General features: G+C 52.7%; 7 protein-coding genes across 7 annotated transcripts; 2 read left to right on the top strand and 5 right to left on the bottom strand.

Moving 5' to 3' along the window:
• Window positions 1-3,239: 3,239 nt before the first annotated feature.
• Window positions 3,240-5,405, top strand: J4E82_001477 (uncharacterized protein; the record flags this gene model as incomplete). The annotated part of the gene is made up of 1 exon (XM_051727788.1): window positions 3,240-5,405. One exon carries the CDS (start codon window positions 3,240-3,242, stop codon window positions 5,403-5,405), a length of 2,166 nt encoding a protein of 721 aa, XP_051592633.1.
• Window positions 5,406-8,427: 3,022 nt separating this feature from the next.
• J4E82_001476 (uncharacterized protein) lies at window positions 8,428-9,759 on the bottom strand (the record flags this gene model as incomplete). Its single annotated transcript, XM_051727787.1, has 2 exons — window positions 8,428-9,480; window positions 9,541-9,759. The coding sequence occupies 2 exons, from the start codon at window positions 9,757-9,759 to the stop codon at window positions 8,428-8,430; spliced, it is 1,272 nt and encodes a 423-aa protein (XP_051592632.1).
• A 1,122-nt stretch (window positions 9,760-10,881) lies between these two features.
• J4E82_001475 (uncharacterized protein) lies at window positions 10,882-11,624 on the bottom strand (the record flags this gene model as incomplete). The annotated part of the gene is made up of 3 exons (XM_051727786.1): window positions 10,882-11,031; window positions 11,094-11,482; window positions 11,564-11,624. The coding sequence occupies 3 exons, from the start codon at window positions 11,622-11,624 to the stop codon at window positions 10,882-10,884; spliced, it is 600 nt and encodes a 199-aa protein (XP_051592631.1).
• Window positions 11,625-12,359: 735 nt separating this feature from the next.
• On the top strand, window positions 12,360-13,304 carry J4E82_001474 (uncharacterized protein; the record flags this gene model as incomplete). Its single annotated transcript, XM_051727785.1, has 1 exon — window positions 12,360-13,304. One exon carries the CDS (start codon window positions 12,360-12,362, stop codon window positions 13,302-13,304), a length of 945 nt encoding a protein of 314 aa, XP_051592630.1.
• Window positions 13,305-13,498: 194 nt separating this feature from the next.
• On the bottom strand, window positions 13,499-15,540 carry J4E82_001473 (uncharacterized protein; the record flags this gene model as incomplete). The annotated part of the gene is made up of 2 exons (XM_051727784.1): window positions 13,499-15,161; window positions 15,212-15,540. 2 exons carry the CDS (start codon window positions 15,538-15,540, stop codon window positions 13,499-13,501), a joined length of 1,992 nt encoding a protein of 663 aa, XP_051592629.1.
• A 993-nt stretch (window positions 15,541-16,533) lies between these two features.
• CKI1_1 (bifunctional choline kinase/ethanolamine kinase cki1) lies at window positions 16,534-18,102 on the bottom strand (the record flags this gene model as incomplete). Its single annotated transcript, XM_051727783.1, has 4 exons — window positions 16,534-17,126; window positions 17,175-17,580; window positions 17,631-17,779; window positions 17,898-18,102. 4 exons carry the CDS (start codon window positions 18,100-18,102, stop codon window positions 16,534-16,536), a joined length of 1,353 nt encoding a protein of 450 aa, XP_051592628.1.
• Window positions 18,103-19,676: 1,574 nt separating this feature from the next.
• On the bottom strand, window positions 19,677-23,911 carry J4E82_001471 (uncharacterized protein; the record flags this gene model as incomplete). Its single annotated transcript, XM_051727782.1, has 4 exons — window positions 19,677-20,077; window positions 20,128-23,442; window positions 23,496-23,562; window positions 23,615-23,911. The coding sequence occupies 4 exons, from the start codon at window positions 23,909-23,911 to the stop codon at window positions 19,677-19,679; spliced, it is 4,080 nt and encodes a 1,359-aa protein (XP_051592627.1).
• Between the last annotated feature and the right edge of the window lie 192 nt (window positions 23,912-24,103).

Genomic DNA, 24,103 nt, shown 5'->3' with positions numbered 1-24,103 from the left:
ACATGCAGGGTGGCCAAAGCCTACGCGGCCCCGAAGCTGACAGTGTTGCCATGTGGAGACACACTACTGATCACAGATTAGCGAGAGCAAGATCTGAGAAGGGCAGCTCACGGACGGAGGGCTTAGCGTGCGAACACCCACTCGTATAGGAACTCGTGTTCAGTACATAAACCGTTGCCTATTTTATCACGATCTAACCACTTGTAAACATCAGCCTCGCAAGACGCTCGTAATATATACTAGCTGCTTGCACCGGCTATTTTACGCCGACGATTTATAGGATTCCCGTATGCAGCACGTATGGGTTTACTTCGGAGCAACGACAAACAGCCGACTGGCATAACGACAGGATTCGTGCTCGGTCAGCGCTGAGTAACAGCTGGATAATTTGCAATCGTATGGGGTCCCGGAGATAGCGCAACTCCGCGCGTCTTCGCGCTTAAACGCTCGGCGCAGAATCGTTCAAAATACGGCCGAGATGATGCCACCGGGTCACGAAAAGGGAAGTAAAAGTGCTTTTGAGTGTTGAGGACCAACAGAATGCGGAGAATGCAGTCAGCGTATGGTGTGGTGAGATCGGACTCGGCTGATCACCAGCTCGACCGGCCGAACGACCGGATGAACCCCGTATCGTAGCATTGGGCGTCGCAGAATCCAGTGAATTGAGTTGCATGTGTTCATGGCCAAAGAAACAACTATCGAGGTGATGCAACAGTCAGGAGAGCGGCTGTAACTGCGTGCATGACAGATGACGTTGGAAACCAAGTTCTGAAATGCCATGGTGAGCAAAACCGGAATCGGTCAACGCCCTGTTACATTTCCAAGCCCTACAAACCCAAAAGAAGCGTTGGGCGGCAGAACATCGGGTAGACAGGTGCCCTGCATATGCGTGCAGAAGTTGAAAATTTCTCATCCCGGCAGATGGAGTATTGATAAGAAAAGAGGAACAATATAATACTTGAGCCAGCATTAATATCGATAGTGGAAGATGTACAGTGTATCGATCGGTGCATTTAGTATGTCACAACTGCGCTGTGAGTGGAGAACGTAAGACACGCGACTATCGTGCCTCAGGCGTCATGATCGACAGTCATGTTGCCGATGGAAGCAGGTGGACCGGCAGAAACTTTGTCGAAATCAAGCCGACGCAGGGTCTCATCATCCCGCGCTCGCGGATTGGCGGGCAGAAAGGCTAGGGATGGTGCCCGCTCAGCCGTTGGCGATCCATGACCGCATTGAGCGACCTTCGAGAAGTGATGGGCAGTTTCAATGACCAGCAGAACGTCGACTAAGACGTCAGGGAAAGGATATTCATTGGAGACGTATTGCTTCGCAAAAATAGAAGCGTAAAGCAGGAGTTCTGCACGGCAGTCGTTTTGGATGGAATGCGAAGAAAGGATGCTAAGGAAACTTCGGGGAGATGATGTCATTATTATCGTAAGCGAAGAAATAGCATTTGTTCGGTCCGACGGAGGGGGACGCAACACGAAAGCGACAGAAAAGACACAACATCTAATCAGTATGCGAATCACAGAAAAGAAAAGTATTCGACATGTGGCTTCAGAATGCTACAGAAGCCTCGGATGGTCGCGCACCGGCTTAGAAATGTGGCTAGTGCCCTCGATGGATGCATAAGGGTCCAGATCTCGGAGGAAGCGACGAGTTACATTACCCGTGAATACGGTAGGGCTGGCACTGCCACACAGTGGCGCAAGAGACCCTGCATATCCGAGTATTTCCCTACCGATCTTGCCCATTCGGGGCCTTCGATGCGATGCCACGTTGGTTTAGGGTTACTATGCAACTCCACAGAATGCCTGCAACACGTTGCATATGTCGTTTTTCAGCACACCTGTGCAAGGAGAGTTTTGGTGAAGAGTTTTCCTTGTGTGATCTTGGCTGTACTCGACCTGTAAGGATGTTGCACGGCAGTGCCGTTGTTGAGTAGAGGATGCTGCCAGTGCCGAAACGGAAGTGTAGCTTCCATCTGCAGAATAGATGGTAGTCTGGTTTGATCTAGTAGTATTGCAGCTGGTATGTGCGTATCCCAGTTTATTGGTTCGTGGATCGATCTCCAGTTTCAGCATCTCATCAAGAGATGTGCATTGTGCTAGCCAGCAGAGTGGTCCTCGGGAGCCGTTTGGCCACCAGATCCAGCTATCAATAGTACAGAGTATGGGGTAGGGCTATTGACGGTTGTCTGCAAAGGAGGCCATATGGTCTCACGTGCCGACAGACACAAGCTGAAAGCACTATCATATCGTGGTCTTGAGGCCAATGCTCAAATGGCAGTGACTGTCTGTGAGTCACGCGGACAAACATGTGACCAATACAGGCGCTGGCCAGAGGTGTGGCTGGTGCTTTCGCATACTCCATCTGTTACTATCCAGCAGTATTCGTAATCCACTATGCGTTGTCGAGTAGCTCGGCATGTAAACGATGCTGCTCAGCCCGTCTCGGAACGTTGTAGTCCCTGCGAGAAGCGGCCAGCTGTTGGACTAGACACGGCCGTATCACCACAGCCAGACGCCTGGAGATGGTCCGTCGCACAGTGCCCTACAGGCTACACGTCTACTACAGACTAAGCGGACGGCCACAGCGATGAATAACGGTTCGGTTCGCAGGGCTCCGTTTCACGTGGAGTGCATGCCTGCAGAGATCGCCTGGATGCATACAGGCGATTGCTCAGTATTTTGGGAGCAGCTCATGGACGTTGAGCGAAGCTATCTCGGCTGCTATCCGAGTGCATGTGGAAAACTCTGTATGGTAGGATCTCGTCTGCCGGGGTTTGCACAGCCTTCGGTCGGACAGGGCCCGCGGCGGCCGTATGCAGGGTGTGTGAGGGTGGTGTCGATCGCGCCGCTCTTGCGCGTTGGCGTATCCCTAGCGTATATACCCCTGCAAAGCAACACAACCTGGGTTCCAACGTTGCGTCATAGGATGAGGTATGAAAGGAAACCGAATCCGCGTATTCTCAGCAGCCCAAGCCGTTGAAACTATCGCTCAGCAATTTGCAATTTCATACGACACGCACGAAGGCTCTTAATTCCGATAATCCGAGCATAGCCGACGCAAACACAGCTTTGTTCGACAGTCTTCCACCGACTGCTATCCTAGATCACCTCATCAAGTGGTCTTTCACTCAAATCGGCGAAGACTACCCGAGTCATCGGCCGGTAGCCCACTAGTATAAGTAACTTGCCACCCACGCTGGTCCCTTACTTTTCCTCCCGACCATTATGTTAGCGCTACCCACACAACGTCACCACCTTTCAACCATACCGTCACCACCATCTTCACATTCCTCCTATCAACAACTACCCCAGCAATTCGCTGCACAACACCTCTACGACCAGAAGCTTCTCAACGACTACGTCGAGTCCCAGCAACAAATTTACGGCACTTCGTCTGGTAGTGCACCCAACCCGTACATGACGAGCGCATATACCGATTTCGCAAACCCGGCCATCCGCATTCAGCAGTCGACACCAACACCGCAGCTTCCTCAGGGCTTCGCACAACCCCCGATGCTTTCGGCCAACAACACCAACACTGGACTCGAGTCCTGGAACAACTATGGTAACGTGCAAGGTCAATCTCTCCAGACACCTTCGCAGAACCAGAACCGCAACCGCGGCCACCAGCGCGCCTCATCATCGTCTTCTGTAGGCTCAAGTGCCTCGCAGTACCAAGCCGTCGGACCTTCATCAGGCTACCAGTACGTTGCTCGCCCTGAATATTCGCCTTCGCACGAAACCGCGCTGGCTGACTCATTGAACATGGCTGACATATCCAAAAGGTCGTTCCAGAACCATCTGCCTACACCCTCTCAAACACCTACTCAGGACTCCTTCATGAACGGCAACAACTTCAGCAGCAACTTTGCCCCAAACATGGACCACACCATGTCAGCCCATATGTCGATGAAGCAAGCGCTCATGGACCAAAGTGATGACGTACCAGACTACGCGCACTCCACTGGGCAATCAGTATCAAGTTACGGTCACGACTCTCCTGCTACGCCACACACAGCACAGGACGATATGGACTTCAAGACGCCTGCCAATGGTGAGGACCTCTGCAGGATAGACTCCTGGCTCTTCAACCAGTTCTGTGCTTACGATGAACCAGATATGCGCCCTGTACCCAAGTTCGAAAGGACATACACCGACATTGCTGCCGACACTGGCTTCTACGAGCCCAGTGCCGTCACCCAAACAGTGTCGCAATCAAAGCCAGCACAGTCTTCGTTGCTCTCGCCATACCGCAGCAACGCCAACGAAAACGTACAGCGAGCGCTCCAGGCAGCACAGTACGCGCGCTCACAGTCGCCAAGCAGCACTGCCTCAAGAAGTGACTCACCCTTCCGCAAGAGCTCACCTTACCGTCAGCCGAGCAACTCGTTCAACTCACCCATGAACACTGCTGTTGCTGCACGTGAGCAAAATCGCCAGGCTGACGCGGCTTATGCTATGAAGTCTCAGATGCAACCGAGCGATGATTCCGAGCCAAAGACCATCTCCCCCAAGGATGCCCTACTGGACTTCCGGGAATCGGACGAAGAGTCCAAGGTTCCACTGTTCCCGGACAGTGGCGCTAGCGAGTACGACGGCCAATACAACGGTGGCGAACAATATAGGACTGCTACTCAATCCAGCTTCGACGCACCATCCTCATCACAGTCCTACGGTCGCGACAGTTGGGCAACACCACAATTCTCACCAAACTTCTCTACTGCAACCGCTCCATCATTACAACAGTCGTCCAGCTTCAACTTCGCCACACCATCAATAGGGAACATGCACAGTTTGCCTATGAACGCACCATCTCAGTACCGATCAACACCCAACACTATGGCGTCGGCTGTCGACCAGACACCCGAGTTCCCTGCACACTTGACATCGATGGAATCTAGCGCAAGCGAAGCTGAGCCACCGAACGGCAGCCAGAACAGCGTCTTGTCCGACCGCTACATGACAAAGCCAACATCTACCACTGCTGAGTCTGGTACCTATTCATGCACGTACCATGGCTGCTCCCAGCGTTTCGAGACCCCACAAAAGCTTCAGAAGCATAAGCGTGAGGGTCATCGAAGTGCCAATCTCAGCACGGCTATGACGTCGGCGGCTATTTTGGAGCGTAATTCGCAGGCGGGACCCCACAAGTGTGAGCGCATCAACCCCACGACTGGCAAGCCTTGCAACACTGTATTTTCCCGCCCTTATGACCTCACACGTCACGAGGACACAATACACAACGCGCGCAAGCAAAAGGTTCGCTGCGCACTTTGCGTCGAGGAAAAGACTTTCTCGCGCAATGACGCATTGACACGCCATATGCGCGTCGTGCATCCCGAGGTTGACTTCCCCGGAAAGCACCGCAGGCGTGGAGGTAACCACGACTGAGCATAGCTTAATGCGCAATGTTCACCGATTTCCGCGGAAGCCGTGCCCCTGCATCATCTCCGCTCTGCAGACGCCAGAACAGCCGCGACTGTTCTATGGCACGCAGCTGACCACACGGATGAAATGCTACGCACGAAGATTCTTCTTTGCCGATCTGGACTTCGACAGCAAGCGTGTTTTCATTGTCTTGGACACAGCCAAGAGTGGTGCTTATTCCCGCGTCTCTCACATCTGTGGTCACGCACCTGGTTGCATCGCATTCAGTTGTCGCTGGTCGGAACTGAATCATTCGGTGTTTTGGGCTCTTTCCTTTCGACTGTACAGTATTCCTCTTTGATCTCCTAGTACGTTTTTGCGGATATGACTTTTCAGCGACCAACAAGCGGGCGCATGGGACGATGATTTGATGAAAGAGATGGCTTTCGTATGTGCACAAAAAAGCGATGATTTCATAGACGGCATCGCCGGCTCCAGGGGCTTTGGTTACGTTTGGGATTAGATTTCATTATTCTCGATATACCTGACTCCATTTGGAGCACCATTAATGCTGTACAACACTTCACTATTCCTCAGATTGTCGGAGCCACTTCTTTGTCTACACACCGTACTCAGCAACGTTATGGCAGAAGAGGAGGGACGGACAAGCGGATGTATTGAATCCATTGTAGCTAGCAATGATACCCCAAAGTAATATCAACGTCAAACAGTATTCTTCTTTCAGACCATCTATTCACATCATGAAGCCTCGTTTGCTGTCATTAACCGGTAACGCTTGTTGAGCTGCCACCATGCATGTTGTACACAGCGACGGCAACGCCGGTCTCAACTCAAATGACACACTCTGACAACCACCTACTGCAAGCATCGTACGTCTCCTCACACTGCAGCTTGAACAACCCAAGCTGACAACACTTCAAGTCTTACACTCTAGATTCAGCCTCTTGTTCCAAGTGTAACATCGTCGGCTATGCATACTACAAGCAAAAGCACGCACAGCTGCACGGCTGAACTGCACACAAGGGTGAGAGCGCCGCGAGATCTGGGCCCATTACCGCCCCGCGGGCCACGCTAGCGGGCTCAGCCTCTCTTTTTTCAACACACGCATCTCCACGCATCTCCTATCAAATGGAACAAGTTTTCGTTCTAGAAACCTTCATTTTTTCTTCTACAATGTGGACGAGGATGTTGGATTTCAAAGCAGAAGAAAAGGATTTAATCGGACCGAGGCACGGGGATAGCGATGGTGGTGTGTGTACCCAATGCAGCAGCAATTGATCCATGATTCCATGGTTGCGTGACGCCCGCGGGCGAAAATGTGGACATGGCGAGTATCGCAATGGTATCATTGATTTACCGGCCATTTACCAGAAGCTGCAGTGCCGAATTTGACAGCCTGCATATCAGCACATAGTTTGCATAGTGGTGTGGTCTCTCCTCGGTACACTTTCACCCAATCCGTGGCTCCACCGAAAAATGTCGGACCTGGCTTGCACGAAATGAGAGGTGCGTTGGCCCCTGTCTTGTTACTGCTGTCCCGTCGGATCCGAGATGGATGTGGGACAGACGTTTGGTGGATTTAGCATGATGGGGAACCGCCGCCGATGCAGTACGAGTGCATGGCGTCATATAGGGCAGAGAAAGAGCGCTGAGGATCGCGCAGTGCATTTTATCGATAGCAACGGCGCGTTTGCAGTTTTGACGGGAACGGCATCCGAAGTTGCAATAGAGTTTCATTGGCTTGTGTTCCAAACTCAAGTTCGCATCATCGTCGACTCCTAGAGTTTGGCGGATGAAGCTATTGACGTCGTTTTTTTAAGTATAGAGTTCGGTCGAAATCCGGTCCATCTAAGCAGTTTCAACCAATGTCAGCTATGAAGAAAAACTTGACAAGAACGGTTTCATGCAAGCTGCTGATAGCTTCTCGATGTCTACCGCAACGAAGGATTAAACACACTCGCCCAATGATGCGTACACGGCTATTGCTTTCTAACACAGTATATACGCTTGAAGATCGCCGGCAATGTCAACCGGATACCCTTTCCCAGCTCCACGCGAATGACGACCTTTATCCACAATCTGTCTCCATGTCAATCCGAACTTCCGCGGCGCAAGTCTTTCTTGGCTACAGCTATCGATGCAAGGTTAAGCATAAGGTTCCACTGATGTGAAAAAGTAGTGAAGTCACTAGAAGCAGATTATCGCGTTAAGGTCTGCCGATCATGATGCGTTGCTCATTTGTGGTTCCAGGTGATTGGTTCCAGCGGTTGCTCTGGGATGTGCGCGTGGACGGCTGTTCCACGGAAAAATCACGCGCATGCGGTATGGTTGAATGGGTTCTGAGGATCTGAGACGGGTTGGCATTGATGGCAATGGTTGGTCTTTGGGCTGTGGCTGATGAGTACGAAGTCTTACGGCATGTGAGCCATCCACGTCGGCGGTAATATCAAGGTTTTGGACGAGTTGTTGAACGTGCCACGGTTCTGTTACAGATGACATCTCAAAGTTCCGATCTAGTTGTCAGGAAGACCTTGAGCATTCCTGGTCTCATGCTGCTATGTTACTTAACAATCTTTGTGGTACATCTCATCTCAAAGTAGTCTACTAGAACCATACTGTCTCAGGAACGGGTATTCACTGAAGAATCGACCCCAATGCAATTGGGAAGGCTGGATGTGAGAGCGCCGGCATCCTTCAGAATAACGTAAAAACGATGCTCAAACGCGTGTTAAATAAGACATTGATCTTACATGTTACAAGAATTCCTATCGTTTTTGCTTACTCGGAGCTGGCATGGTATGGAGTGATACTTGAGCAACTGAAACATCTCATTACAGCTTTCGCAACAACACCAGTGGTGTATGCATATATTTGGTTTGGTTGGGTTGAGAGTCCTAATAACGATGTGTTACCCCCCGTAGCCCGTCTCCTGCGCTCATAGGTGAACCACTGGCGGACTGGCACGACAGAATAGTTATGATCGAGATATGACATCGCTCTGGCGCTGCATCATGGTCCACCTTTCTTAGATGTGAGGAAACATGTTGGACCACTCTACTCCACGAAAGCTACTTGCAGGAAGCGCTCTTAGACTAGCAAAACCTTCTATGATGATGAATAACCGCGCAAGTCCATATGCCCCAAAGAGTGGGATAGTTAGAGCGTACTGAAGAACCGGATGTATCCGGTACATCAGTTGTGTAGCAGTGTCAACTTGCGGTACCCCCAATCGACGACAAAGGTTCGGTAATTGCCATATGGTCAGGAACCATAGGTTACCAAAGGTAAAGCCGCTTCCGAGGAGTAGAACAAAGGCACTTCGCGAGAAGTCTCTTTCTAACGGTGATGGAAAGTTGAAGTCCCACGCGATGAAGTGTATACAAATGAATGTGAGTGATATGCCCGTTGAGATTGCCCACTCTGATACCGTCACTTTCCCAGGATTCATCCGTGACGTGTTCTTGAATCGGGTGATTGGCACATGTGCAGAGTTTGTACCGAGTCGAAGCAAGTGCTCAAGGCCCCACATGATAGGGTCAAGAATTTGATAGGGATCTGGAGGCGGATTAATGAAGTCGAGTGGAGTGAGTTCGAAAGGTCGCTTGGCTACACCATCTGCTAGTACCAGTACATCTCTCAATTCTAGTGATCCTTCGAGATATAGAGTCACTGTCGTATCAACGTCCAACGGCTTGTGGAACCAGAAGTAAAACGTTGGAAACGTGCACAACACGATAGCAACGACGTCCAGCTCGAGCATAGAGACATTCAAATGTTGAATGGCGCGGCCGATACATTGAAGGGCGAACCAGAGTATTTGGATGGATGTAAGGATACGGACGAAAGCGTCTGCTTTGTTCCTGTCCTCGATGGTGTCTCGTTGAATACTGGGGAAATCGATGAATCCGTGCTCGACAAGGTAGTGAATCTGATGGGCGTTGACGGGGAATGGCGGGTAATCTGGAGGATCAAGCATGAAGCCTCCCATGTCGGCGAAGAACGCATGTGTCATGGACCAGTCATGATACCCGAGTTTGGTGAATGCGAAAACCGAGTGTCGGGCGGAGAGATACTGGACCTAGTTGATTTCTAGATCAGCATAACATTCATTTAATACCCCTCTGCAAGTTCAACTGACCTGGGCGAATGACGCTAGGATCTCGGGAAAGAAGATGGTGAAGGCAACCCATGAGAGCTTTGTTGCTAGATATGACCGGAAGTCGTATTTGTCGGGCACATTCAAAAATAGAACAGACCAACTGCACAAAAAAATGGTGACAATGCAGCTCCAGACGATGTCGATTGTACCGCGTTCATTTGGCGAAGCAACCCAGCCGTGGACCAGTGTCGAGTTCATGATTGTTGTGGGTACATGTACAGATCTTTCATATAGGATCGACGAGAATCGCTTTTGTATCTAGTAGGCCTCTTTATGATACCCTTATGGTTGTCAGCAGCCTGAGGTCAGGCTGACTTCAACAGACTGTGCTCTCGCCAACAGCATTTCACATTTGGGGGCAGCTCGTTATCTCACAAAAAACAATGAACCGTAGAATTCTAGCATCATCAGCGTTCAGATTAGATTAACCGAAGGAATGTGAGTCTAAAATTGATAGCCACTAGATAACTATCAAGTCGTATGATTGGTTTGGTTCCGGAAGGAGCAAGGCTCAACCATGCGAGGCTGGATGGGGGCGAAGCGCATAGTCGCTTGCAGCAGACGAGGAACGGAAACACGGGTTCGGGAGAGGCCGTTCTACCCAAATGTGGGGTTAACACTGCCATCGTTCTGCTTGGTATGACAGAAATAGCACTGTGGGTATTTTCCAATCTTATTGTAAGCCGGCACCGTCGACGACACTCAGCCAGATTTGTGGACGCATAAATTACCAGAACCAAGACTCGGTTCTCTAATGCTGATCGAGTCCGACGGTAGTTGCTGTCTGAGTCAGGCTGTCGACAAGACCTGTTGAATAGTGACAATGTCCTATACCTAGCAGTACCAGCATTGGATCTGACGCTCTTAGTGAAACTTGCCGGTACTGAAATATGCCGATAGTGAACAAGTGCGGGTATGGTAATGTGCTGATAATAGATACGTTATTGGTATTGATTCGTACACACCAGCACTTCCGACTATCTCGGTACAACAGATACGTCCCTACTTCCTGTCAGCATTGACGAGAATGCTCCTACAGGCGCTCCCTTCTACATATACTTGAACTGGGCATATACGGGACTAATGAAAGAGGCAGACAGTAAAAGCGCATACCTATTCAACACGTACTTTGTGTGATGCTATGCCTCGTTCAAAATCACAAACGCTAACCCCACCAACCCGTTGTTCCAACGCCGTATTCCGCAATACAGATGCAAGAGCATTTCACCGAACCAAGGTAAAACATGCCTTTTCCTCCAAACTTGTCCCTCATGTCTTTGTACGCGCCAGAAACGAAACACGACGGTCATTTCGACGGCTCTAGGTAAGCTTCTGCTTGATGAAGAAAGCTCGCAAGTGCGATAGTTGCCAAACGCAAGTAACACCCAGAATTACAAGTTGGATGAGGGTCCAGCGAACGACACGGGAGTTGGTATGCTCGGACTGGTCGCGGAACTCGGCTTCGCGCTCCTGCAGAATGTGTTAGCCAGCATTCTTGCACTTATGCAGCGATCTGTAGGTGTCCGACTCACTCTTTGGAAGACCTGTTCCCTCCTGACGTCCTGCAACCTCGAGTTCAGGTCCCTGACCTTCTGCACCAGCGTCTCGACCTTGTCCTTGTCCGTGCTCTCGATCCTGCTGGTCTCGCCAATCGCCATGTCCAGTGTGAACTTGACTGTGCCGTGCACGCCGGAGCTCAGCCAGCCGCCACCACTGCTCGGTACATTCTGGGGTGTCACGCAGATCCTATGTTGGCCGCTGTCGGCAGCGCTGAAAGTGAAGCGGCCCTCAGAGCTACCTCGTTGGGCAACAATGCGGTGGTTGTTATCGAATGTCTCTTCTACGGTAACGAAGACGCCGATGTCGGGTTTGGTTTGGTAGGATTTGGTTGCGTCGTCCCATGCTTCGGCGTGGTAGTGGCCTGGTCATGTTAGTCGTGTTTCTTGCGCCGGCCTTGTGGCGCTTCTAGGCCAAGAGACTCATTTGCGAGCATGTCTCGTACCAACAACCAGTGTATCCTTGGGCAATTCCTCGTAGAAGCACTTCTGGACCGCACCGTCCATGAAGAAGTGTAGCGCTTGTGACGGGACCGCTAGCGCAGCGGCGAGCAGTAATGTTGATTTCCACATATCTGCGATTCTGGTACCCTGCGAAAAACTGGCTGTAGCGCGGAGGTGAGTGTTGGGTGAGCTGGTCACTTGGGAATCTTGAAGCTCGAATGCTCGAGATCGCGAAACTCCAGGTGTACGTTCCGAAAGCGGTTAGACCTCCGACACGTGCATCGCTCCCTCCTTTCGCGTAGACACCACGCACCAGTCTGACTCGCACATGTCTCTGGCTCCAGGACTAATACCGGCAACCCGACAGCGTTCTCTGATAGAGGCCTGGTTTTCGAAACGCAATTCAAAAATGCTAGAGACCAACGCTGACGCGGATTGTGCATGACAGGCCTGGAGCACTACCATGGTAGCGCGAAAAGGATGTAGTACTCTATTACATACCGTCGAATACATACGTAGGCAATTGACTCCTCCTCTCGTTTCCCCTAGCCGAGTCAGCGGCGAGGATACAGGTAATTCCACCTCTTTGAGACACCTCCGAGGCCAACCCCGCAGCTACAACGTATAACCTAGGTAATCGAATCATCTGCAGCTGATTGACTACATCAACAGTTCTAGTCCCCATTTCCAACCCCCTCACAATCTCTCAAGTCTACTAGAAAATCTACCTCCTCTGAATTGCTACATCAAGTGAACTCCGCCTCCATCTTCATACAGGCAGTCGAACCCACCACCGTCATGGCCCTCTTCTCACCCTCAATATCCGCTCTCCACACCCTAAAGTCAACACCAAAAACTATTCTCATAACGGGAGGATCTTCCGGCATTGGTCTGGCAACATCAACCCTCCTCTCAACCCTGAACCCCTCCCACAACCTCGTCGTGCTTGACCTGCGACCCCCGCCCCAATCCTTCAACCATCCCTCCTCGAATCTTCTATTCCACGAGTGTGACATCACCTCCTGGGTCTCCCAACGCGCTGGTTTTGAAGCAGCACACAAACGCTTCGGCCGTATAGACTGCGTCTTCGTCAACGCAGGAATCGCCGAACAAGGCGACCAATTCTTCAACGACACGCTCGATAGTGATGGGAAACTCGCTGAGCCAGATCGGAGAACGTTGACCCTGGATATGGATGCCGCGGCCGATACAACGAAACTCGCTATCCACTACTTGCGGAAGAATGGAAAAGACGGGGGTTCAATTGTGTTAACAGCTAGTCTGGCAGGCTATCTAGCTTCAGCAGGGGCACCATTGTATTCCGCAGCGAAACACGGTGTTGTGGGCTTGATGCGAGCGTTAAAGCAAGAGTGTGCGAAACTAGACATTAGCATATCGGTTGTTGCGCCTGCGATAACGGTCACGCCTATTTTGACGGCGAACAACAGCGTCTTGGCTATGGAGCCGGATGTATATGCGAAGGAGATGGCGAAAGCGGGTGTACCGATTAACAGACCGGAAGCTGTTGCTTTGGCGGTGTGTTGGTTGTTGAATGAGGGGACCAAGGCGAATGGTGCGGGCATATTCATCCAAGCAGATCGATTTGCGGATTTGGAGAAAGGCTTGGCGAAGAGCAGGCAGGCGTGGATGGGTAAGGAGATGTTAGATCTGTTTCGTGGGGGGAGAAACGCGCCATTGTTTGCGAGGCTGGAGCAGGAGGGGGAGCCAAAGGCGAAGATATGACGCGACACGGGTACTCAATAAGTAGGAGGATGTTGTACATTCGTGCGTATATGACGGATAACGCATCGTGGATAACAATGCCAATGGTCGATATCTATATCCAATCCCATATCATATCCCAACGTTTCCCTTTCTTGCCATCCAACGCCATCGCTATGCTAGCAAAAAGATAAACCAAACCCCTAGTCAGGTACTCACTTCCTCGCCCTCTTACTGCTAACCTCGCTGCCTTGAGAAAACACGCTTGCACTTCTCTTATGGCCTTGTCCCGATGCACCTTGACTAGTCGCTCTTGACTGCTGTTTACTATCATCCTCCCCCTCTGCATCTACATCTCCATCGTCGTCTTCCCCATTAAAGCCTCCCTCATCTTCCTCGCCCTCAGCGTCATCATCAGGATTATCACCGTCGTTGTCGTCTTCTTGATCATCCCTATTTGCCTCGGCGTCGTCCCCATAGTTTTTGTTGACATCGTCCTCATCTTCGTCGTCGTCATTCTCCCCATCGGCATCGACTTCCCCGCCTGGCGTTTGTTGCGAGTCAGGAACTTCGTGTTTCAATTGACCTTCTCCTTCTGCTTCACCGTTTTCATTTCGCCGAGCTTTCATAGCAAGCAGAACCTTGCATTCTCCCTCCTCCTTCTCGCGAACTTTGCGTACGTCGAGTAATTTGCTGACCTTCGTGACGAGATTCTCAAACACCTCACCGACCTTACTCGTTGGAATGCTGACGATATCACTGACGCTCAGTGCCGCCAGCATTTGGCCGATCTTTTGGGTCTGAACGTTACTCTTTGCTTGTCGCATCTTGAGCAGCTTGTCGGAACCAAACGTAACACCCGACGTAAGTCTGTCATGTGTTGATACGTTGAAACGATGTTCTTGATGTGGAGAGAGGTGCTTGACAGGCGTTTGCGCCGTGGGTTGTTGGTTCTGTGCCATACTTTGCCGTCGATTTGCTGCTGAGAGTTGTTGTTGTGCCGAGCCGGGTGTGTGTACCATGTCGTTTGCGGAGAGGCTGAGGCGGCCAGGTCCTGTCCCGCCGCCCGAAGCGCGTTTCTTGCTGCGATCCTGCTGAAATAGCTGCTGGAAGAGAGCCTGGAGGGCTTGTGATGATGTAAAGGCCTGTAGTCCTGCGGAGACTGCCTGGTTCTGGGGCGGTGCGTCCAATCGTGCCCGAAGTTCCTCGCGCTCAGCATCGAGTCGGTTGGCGGCCATGTTGATGCGTTGGAGTTCTGTGAGTAGGAACTCTTCCTCTTTGACCTCGTCCATTGTGCGGTTGATGAGTGCCGTGGCCAGCATCTTTCGATTCCGTTCCATAACCGGGTCGAACTTTGTAAGCATCTCGTATAAACTGTACTGGTCGGCGTCCATTGAGACTTCTGGTATACGTTGCTTCATGAGTTTGGCCGAAATATCGTAGAAGCGGGCCTTCAGGTCCTCCAGTGATCGCTTCTTGGACGGCGCAAAAGGCATCGTGGCTAGTGCTTGGTCCTCGCCGTTGGCAGTTTCTGGTGGATGTGGTTGCGATGGCCTGTAGTCATAGCGATCCCATATCACAGGCCAGCGGTACGAGTAGTCTCTCACTACCTCGAATAGGTAGTCTGTTTCCTCGCGGCTCCAGTCGTCACTCCGTAGGTACTGGTCGTATTCCTCGTCTGTGAAGCCGGGCATGTCTACCTTGATGTCATATTTGGCGTAGTCGGCGCACAGTTCGAGGTAGTTGTCGGCGGTGTCGCTTTCCTGCATCATCGCGTCGTCGGCTTCTTGTACGGGCGGTGCGGTCGTCGGCTTGCGCCGCCAATGCTTCAGAACGAGGCCATCGCTGCGCGCTGGGTTCGTAAACGGCTGTTGTATCCTAGAGACGCGAATTAGCCAATCTTCCACAGGTCCCTCACCCTTACATACCATCGCTTCGCCGGCCCTGTGCTCTGTCTCTTTGCCCGGTACGCCTTCTTCTCCTCGTAGACGGCGACAGGCGGTGGGCGTTCGCCATATAGCGCAGCAACCTCGCGCGCAACGCCCTCTGGTCGAATGAGAGTCAGTCTCGACCTTTTGACGATTTCCCAAGGAAAGACGTAAGGACTGCCAAACGTACGTATCTTCCTGCTCCCTCCTGCAGGCTTTGACCGCTTCTGTGTCTGCGCCGCCACTGCTGCTGGACCTACTGCCTTTGGCGCATCACCGCCGGCAGCAGGCAGCCCGAGCATATCGCGCACATCGCGTCCCGACGCCATCGCAACTTTCGCAAGGCGCCGCTGATCGATGAGCCGGTAGTAGGAGAGGGTGCGGGTGATGGATTCGCAGGCCCCGGGCTGAGTGGACGAGCTTAATTTCGTTGTTGGGAAGTCGCGTTGGACCCTGCGCAGGTACCTCACGTGTGGGAATATTGGTATGTCGGAGAAAAAAAATATCAAAATGGGCTGGGAAACTTATTCAAGAGATTGCGCGAAGGGTTTCGAAGAGATTCAAGAGTAACCAGGCTACAAGTCAAGTTCTTGCGCTATAGGTACGCACAGCTATGGAGTCATGGATTGCCGCTGTTACGGCACCTTCCAATCGCATGCGCAAAGAGGCCATAGCTCCTGCCTTGAGATGATCACTTGATCCCCTCAACGGCTAGATCGCAGCTACTGGCCAGGGACACGCAGACATGATGCTGAGTATGGCAAACGTCACTGAGGTACAAAAATGAAATTTCGGCGTAGTGAGTGCGTCTATTCGCCCAACTACTCTACCTGAACTAAAGCGAGGCCCGTCTGTCGCCCTGTACACGCGATACAGTAGGCCTCGGCCGCGCCTTCAGAAGATACTCCTTTACATGCTATATTTTCCTCGTGCCAAAAAAATGAATAATGAAAATGAGATGCCACAAAGTGCGAGCCTCCCCAAGCACACCGCAACGCCGCAAGCGCCCAATGGAAATCACTCCCACATGTACTGCCAGCTGATGTAGTCTCGCAACGACGCGGGAGCGCAGAGATGAAGGAGATGGTGATGGTGATGATGTTTTTTCGGCGCTGATGAGGAATCCAGGCTGGTGTGGGAGGCGGTTCGGTCGATCGGTCGTCGTAACTATTACCGTTGAAGGAGATTTTCGATCCCGTCTATCAATCATTACAAGATACCTATACAGGAAGAAAACGTGACCGAGGGAATACTATCGCTCAAAGAACGGACTCCGTGATGCAACGCAAAGGGAAGAAAACCAAGCTTGAGGACCGCGATTACTACTTGCTCGCGCCGCAGCACAGAGCATTCGCCAGTTTTTGCATGAAGCTGGGCTTCTCGGCAGACGGTTGCCTCGGTTGCTGCGGGTTTGGACTGCTGGCAGGAGCAGCGCGGTTGTTCTGCGCAAGGTTGGGCTGGCTGTGTTGGAACTGGGCCTGCGTCGAAGCGCCCTCGGGCGGTGCAAGCTCGCCCATGCTCTTTCGCTTCACCTGCGAATCACGGTTCATGTTCTCCCGTGGGCTTCGTCCGGGCTGAGCACGGGTCGCTCCGGGCTTTGGCAGAGGCTCGTTGAGACGATGGTGGTCAATGGGCAAGTGCGTCTTTTGTTGCCTGTGTTGCTGGCCTTGCATATTCACAGCCATGGACGAGTTGGGGTTGGCGTTGGAGTGGTGCATCGCCTGCGCAGCAGATGGGTGGGACTTGAGGACCTCCCAGCCCTTGCCGTTGTTCAGCTTCATCCAGTCGTACTCGCCGTCTTCGACCTCTCCGGTGCTCTTGAGAGCCTGAGTAAACAGCTCCCGTAGGTAGTCGTAGTCGGGTGTGTCCTCGAAGCCGAGGTTCCGGACGTAGCTGAGGTACTTGTTGAATTCCTCTACGCATTGTTAGTATGAACGAAGAACGGGGGAGACGCGTGACATACCAGGGAAGCCATCGCACAGGTCCTTAATGGGAGTGGTCTGCTTCTTCTCACCAATCTTCTCGTACTTCTGCTTGTTGGTAGCAGCCTTGAGGCCTTGCCATGGCAGTCCACCTCGCAGGAAGTACATAAAGACGTGGCCAAGTGCCTCGAGATCGTCGCGACGGGATTGCTCGCGCCCAAGATGGGTGTTGATACTCATGTAACGAGCGGTACCAGAGAGCGACTTGCGTTCTCTGTACGGGATGTGCTGCTTCGTCTTGGGGTCACGGTACTGCTTCGCCATACCAAAGTCGACGACGTGGATGACATTGGCGCTCTTGGAGCCGGGGCGGCCGATAAGGAAGTTGTCGGGCTTGATGTCGCGGTAGATGAGGTTCTTCTCGTGGATGGTCTGAACCCGTGACAGCTAGATGAGGTGTGAGTAGGTGAGAGCGCGACGGTGGTGTCGGGACATACCATTTGCTTGGCTACCATGACAACAGTCTTGATGGAGAACTTCCTGTTGCAGTGGTCGAACAGGTCCTCCAAACTGGGACCGAGCAGGTCGATGACCAGAATGTTGTGGAGGCCTTCTTGGCCGAAATAATAGACATTAGGAATCCCGGCTGCACAGGTTCAGGTTAGTCACGATGGTTGTCGGGTGTGCGGAGATATATATAGACGTTGGTGTTGATAAGGTTCAACAAAACAAGCGGTAAAGGGGCAAGGAAAGTCAGCACTCACGGCAGCCCACGAGGATCTTGTATGTGCGGTACTCGTCGCGCAATTGGGGAGCATCGCTCTTGCGCGGCTCGAACTTGATGGCGACCTGCTGCTGGTTGAGCAGGTTGGTGCCCTCGAAGATGACGCCGAAGCTGCCCTCGCCGATCTTCTTGCCGACGCGGTAGTGCACGCCGACGACGTTGGAACTCGTACTGCCGCTCGCCATGGTGTCGATTGCGTCGTTACTGGCGGTCGCCTCGAGAGAATGTGGGAGACGAGTAGTGGTAGGGAGGGTGCGTGGCTTGGTGGTTGTGACAGCAGCGAGACAGGGCCGCAGCCGTACTCCGGTAACGAGGCTTGGGGGCTATGCAACCGGCGAAGAACGCGACTCGGCGTTCCTGAGACGGGCGGGTCGAAGTCGAGTCGGAAGCGACTTGTGCTGCAACGAAGCAGCTGCGAGGAGACGGAGAGGTCAGAGGAATGGACGCAGGACAGGGACGTATAGTGAAGAAAGAGCGACCGACTCTCGACGCGGAAAAGACGTGGAGAAGGGGAAGGAGCGACTGAGCATGGGGCGTGCACTAGCAACCTATCAACCGACTCTTCGCTAGACTGTTAGTAGCACCCAATTCACTGCGAGCACGGGACTGCAACGACTGAGCTATTTACACCCGCCTGCATAGAGTCCAAGAAGTGCACGCTGGCCGTCGTCGTGGGCGCGGTCCCAATGCAGCGGTTCGATTGTCTATTCATTCATCCTGCCTCCCCCCTCGCAGCGGCGCAGGCGTCGTCCTTTCCCCACTGAGCTGTCAGTTGTTGTTGTACCTGCATGCACAGTCCACACCCAAACTAGCCCATCCTCCGAGCAAAAGCAGCCCTGGGACGCCCTCGGAAATTCGACACATCCTTTCCCAGCCAACAAGCGCGTGTGCGCGAAGGGGAAGCCTGGTCTGCGGAATCGCGATTGCCATCGAGCAAAGCGAAGTTTCTGTCTTTCGTCATCGCCATCGCATCGTGCATCGACAGCCGACTCAGCACACGTGACGATCTTTGCTGCTGTAGAGCTGCATCACTCCGGACTAGGATGCATTTGCGTGTCGTGTGTTTTGTCCAGCCTCACCGCTGCTGTGCCTCTTGCTGTTCATGCATGCCGCCTACGTCAATTCGGTGGCTTCGCTCGCCTCACGGCGTGGCCAACGGTCTTGGTGTGACAAGGAACAAGCAAAGCAGGCGCAAGCCTCTTTGACATGTTATCTATTGCCATCTGCCATCTCTCATCTCAACTTGCAGCACCACTTTTTCACAACCCGGCCTCCATCGTCCAACGGCTGTTACCGAGTCAGCCATTGGTGCGCGTCCACATCCGCGCCCTCTCGCTCGCGCCACACTCGGTTCCTTGACACGGCTGGGTATCCACCGCGCAAATGAACGCTTGTCGTCGCTTGACTCCACAGAACACAGTCGAGACCCTTGCCGATAGGCGGTTATGCAAGTCACTATTCATGTTTCTCCCCTACCCGTTCATGCATTACCCAAATAGTGACTCTTTATACATTTGGTGCCAACTCTGTCGTCCTGCTCTAGTCATGCACTGACACGGTCAAGACATGTGACGCCTGTCGTCGGGAAACCTTGAAACCCATCGCTACAAATACACTTGATAACAAAGAAGAAAATAAACGCTGTCCGCGTCTGCAGAGTACAGGTTTTGAAACGCCGTGCCCAATGCTTGATGCGCGCCTGTCCTGATTGCCTTGAATGCACTGCGCCCGATAAACCCCCGAATACGACCGCAACTTATCATGAATCCTGCATCACCACGTCTTGCTCCTGCTGTGCGCTCTCATCGTCACCATCAAACGTCTCGGACCCAGCAGCTTCCTGGTCCGCCTCGTCCTCCGCATCTTCCTCCGCAATTTGAGGGGCTGCAGCCACGTCTTGAGGAGTGGGCTTGCCCTGCTGCTTCAGCTCGCGTGCGTACATCGTCTTGCCCGCTGTCCAAGCTGCCTTGAACCAATCCGTGAGCCTGTTCTTGTTGACCTGCTCGCGAAGGATGTCGTCGTCCAGGAGATTGTCCTTGATGATCGGGTTGCGAAGATCTTCGGCGGCAAAGCGAACACAGAGTTCTCCATGTGTTCCTCCTGCGCCTAGAAGATCGCGAAGGTTCTTCGGCCATAGCGTCCTGACGAAAGGGTTGTTGACTATAACATGTTAATCGTTGATCAATATCTGGTAGTGGACATCAACTTACTGCACATGCCGCTCAAGGTCCGGAATGTCCATGCCATGGTTGTATCTTGCAACACATCGTTTATCGCAGCATCAGTAACTTCCTTGGTGGTGTTGATCGCTGCCCAGTTGTCTTTGATACACAGTCGCTTCCAGAAAAGCTTCAGTAGGCCATCACGAGTCGTCCGGTGGATGTTGTTCCAGTTGACAAGCAGGACCCTGAAAGCATAGATGAACTCATCGTTTCCGAGCAAAGTAACGCCTTCTTCGCTGTCATCTGCGTTCATGAGAGTGAGTATGTCAATCATGAGGGCAGGATCGATGACCTTGTGGTGGACCAGGTTCTCAAAGCCCTCCTTTAGAATCGCTTGGTGTGCTGGTCGATCCCTCAGACGGCCCTGACCAAACTCAGCCATGAGGAGTTCCACCGCAGAGTCCTCGTCCAGAGCTCCGGTGATGATGGGTAGTAGCCGCTCATAGACCTCCTCCTGTATCTTTGTGTACTCCAGTTGTTGATCGATGCTGTGGTACATGGCTTCACGCATCTTCAATGCCTTAGGCTTCTCTCTGCGCGGATCAACCACCGGCTGGTCATCGCCATGCTTTGCTTCCTGCTTGCAGAGCAGAGCGAGCTTGGCCATGGAGAGCTCAACGCGCTGACACCACGCATTGGTTTCCTGTTTTGAGCCAGCCTCGAAAAGAAGTTCAGCAGCAGCCTCGTAATCCTTCTCACCACAGACTTCATTGATCCATCCGAGCCGGGCACGCGATGGCTCAGCTCGCAAGAACTTGGTGAGTGCCGGCTGGTTGAGATACTCCTTCATGAAAAGCTGCCCTGCTTGGTTCTCGTTGATGTACTTTGAGTAGAACGCTCCAGCCCATTCGTCGCCATAGACGTCAAAGTAGCGTGCAATACGCTCTTTTATCCGGTTCAGCTTGACTGTGCTTTCGGCCTGCTCCATCTTGCTGCGAGTGTTGGCTTTCTCCGTCTCTAACCAGTTCGACTCTTCCCAGATCAGATTGACAAGTGTGGACATGTCACGGTACTGCTCAGCCAGCTCCATTCCTTCGGTGGGTAGTCCAATCTCCATCAGACCCATGATGTGAGACGGCCGGACGTTGTTGTTCCACTCGTCCTTGAGACTACGCCCCATGGCTCGGGTCTTTTCATCGCTTTGTGCAAGAGCCCACTGGAACCGTTCGATGTGAGTCTGACATCCTAGCTTCACCAAACGAGGGTTATCCTTGCCGATCTTCTGCGCCAGGATCTCTTGGTCGCCTTCCTCATAGTTGTCCACAGCAAGGTTGCGGCCAACGTCGATAAGGCTACGGATAGAGCTGACAATGTTGTGAGATGAAGTCCAGAACTGAGGTAGCATGTCATAGCCATGTGCCGACTTCAGGATGCCGTCGTCCAGACAATCGGGGTCGAGACCATATACCTCTACGTTTGCTTGCCGGAATTCGAACGCTGTTTCCAGAGTGACAAGCATGACATCAGTGCCCTCACTGAGCCTCTGCATGATAGACGGGGTTTGCTTTAGGCCCTCCTTCATATAGAACGTCCGCAGGTAGAACCAGCCCCAGGGTATTAGTGTGTGGAGACTGTCAACGTCCTTGACGAAGAATTGTCTAATCGTGTCGTTTTCGCCGAGCTCGGAATCAATGGCAGTCTTATAGCGTTCATTCAGAGCTCTGACAATATCGCCCATCAAAATCTTCTCGGGAAAAGCATCCGGATGAGCTTGTTGGTCATGCAGCTTATCCTGGTACCAGAGCCAAAGTTTGTGTGAAGCTGCGAGCTTCTCTGCATGCCACAAGAGCCGCCACCTTGTCTGAAAATCCACGGGAGGATATTCGGTTTGTAGCTGAGAGATCAGGGTTCGGAGAGCAAACAAACGTTGCTGGAATTGGTCGTCCAAGTTAGAAACACCCTTCTCGAGATAGTCGTACGCTGAGCTTAAGATACCAGCGCTGATTGTAAGAGCAGCTTCGGCAGTCTCCTCTTCCGCGAATGAGAATCGTGACTTGACAGAAAAGTCTATGATGTTTGCGGGTATCGTGCTGAAGAAGGTGGCTTGCTCGAGTTTGCTGCGTGCGGTAACCTTCACACACTCCCTATCCTGATCGTCTGTCGTGGGGGGCAATGCGCCGATTTGTAAAAGACCGAATTGTTGGACAAAGATTAGGGCTGTCGATTTTCTGTCCTTTCGTAATGAGGTCTCCAATGCGTTGCCCGCGAGTGTCACTTCTGGCCGGAAGTAAACGGTATCCTGGAAGGGCAGACTAGAACGTCCTGAATCTGCAAGCAGCTGTGCTTCAGGGCTTTCCTCTGGCTGAGCGAGGGATGCGATGAACACTGCTCCTGGAAACTGGACATAGGCTGTGTGTCCGGGCTGTGGCAGAAGAAGCGTTCCGGTAGGCTCCTTCGGTAACTGGTTCTGGTGAAAGTTGCGGACTGGTATCGCCCTGCTGATCGTACCAGCAGTCCTTGACAGATCCACCTCAACAAGGAAGTATTCCAACGAATCCCGGCCAGACAGCGCCACCAGAACCAAAAGATTCACAGCGTCCTGGCCCTGTTGCTGGTCCATAATGGCGAAATCCAGCACTTGCACGTCCTGCTGGTTCCGTACTTCTGGGACGGTGTCTGCTTGAACTGCCGAAAGGATCGCCTCGTGTACGTCTACGTCTCGTTGGTGGTTGTTTTGTCCTGACCAGCTCAAGTCCCAGGTCTGAAAGAGGCCGTTTCGTGTCGCCGAGATGACCTCCATATGGCCCTTGGACTGCGATGTCCGCGCCTTGACTGAGGCGATAGTCTTCCGGATCGATCCTCCGAGAAGGCCTTTGAAGCTGAAGAAGCTGCCTCCCGAGCCATTTGGTGCGCTCAAGACTGTTGTCGCAATGCTTGGTCTACCCTGGGAATCGCGTAAGGTCAGCTGGGCGAGTCTACCACTGCTGAAGACCAGGACATAGCCTGCGTGCTCCACATCGACCAGACCAGTTATGGTTTCTCCGGAGTACAACTTGACAAATCCCTCTACTCCCTGCTGGCGCTGGGGGTATAGGCTTCGGGCGTCTGCGCTGTCGATGTTCTCCCAGAAGCTAATCTTGCCTGTCGAAGGTGCGAGCGCAACGATACCGTAGTCGTTGGTGGGACCGTTACGAACGATTGCGCCCAGTGGAAGAGGTTCACCTTGGCGTAGGCCGAAGTTCAGGTTTAGAGAGACGACCTTTGTGGGGCCGTTGGGGGCGCTGTAGTCCCAGACAAGGGCGCGATCTGAGGTCAGGGCAAGTGCGAGGCCGGCGGACGGGAGGGCGGTTGCATATATCGGGGCTAGTCATGTATGTTAGCAAGCGCGCATCGAGTTGGGCGACGTGAAGACGTACTCGACGGGCGGAGGAGCGCTGACGGGAACCCGGGCAGTTTCTTGACGCTGTAGTTTGCGTTCTTGGTCTACAGTCTCGTGTTAGCAGTGAATAGACTGTACAGATGCGTATCTACGCACAAGGTATGTGCCGGTGTCCTCTTTGAGCGCGCGCTTTGGCGCTGTCTTCTTCTCGCGAACAACTAGAGGCATATCCACCAGGACGGCTGAGTCGCCTACGCTCTGCACAGCGTGACCATTCATCAGGGCACTGCCATTTCCGTTGGCACCGGCCGGGTCCTTGAACGTCTCGTTGTTGAGTTTGCTTCGCTTGCGGCTTCGTTGTTGTTGCTGAGATCCGTCCGAGTCGTTGCGCTGGCGCCGCCGTGTGCGCGCGCTCCGTATGCTCGCGAGCGAAGAAGCCTCTGGTGAAAACATGATGAAGGAAGTATTAGGGCTGGTTGGAAACGCGATAGAGCGCGCCGGTGATGGTGTTGGCTCTTCGCTGTGTTGTGGGTGACAACTAAGAATGCATCGAAGCTTTGATGATGGGCAGGGATCCGTGCCACGCTAGAGCCGGAGTTTAGCAACCTGGTTTCACCCCCAGGGCTCTCGAGTACCATTACGAAC

This window comes from Alternaria postmessia (assembly GCF_024291825.1).
Source record: "Alternaria postmessia strain BMP 2775 chromosome Unknown scaffold_5, whole genome shotgun sequence".
Lineage (NCBI taxonomy): Eukaryota > Fungi > Ascomycota > Dothideomycetes > Pleosporales > Pleosporaceae > Alternaria > Alternaria postmessia.
The sequence above is the reverse complement of the archived record's forward strand: the minus strand, read 5'-3'. Positions and strand labels throughout refer to the sequence as shown.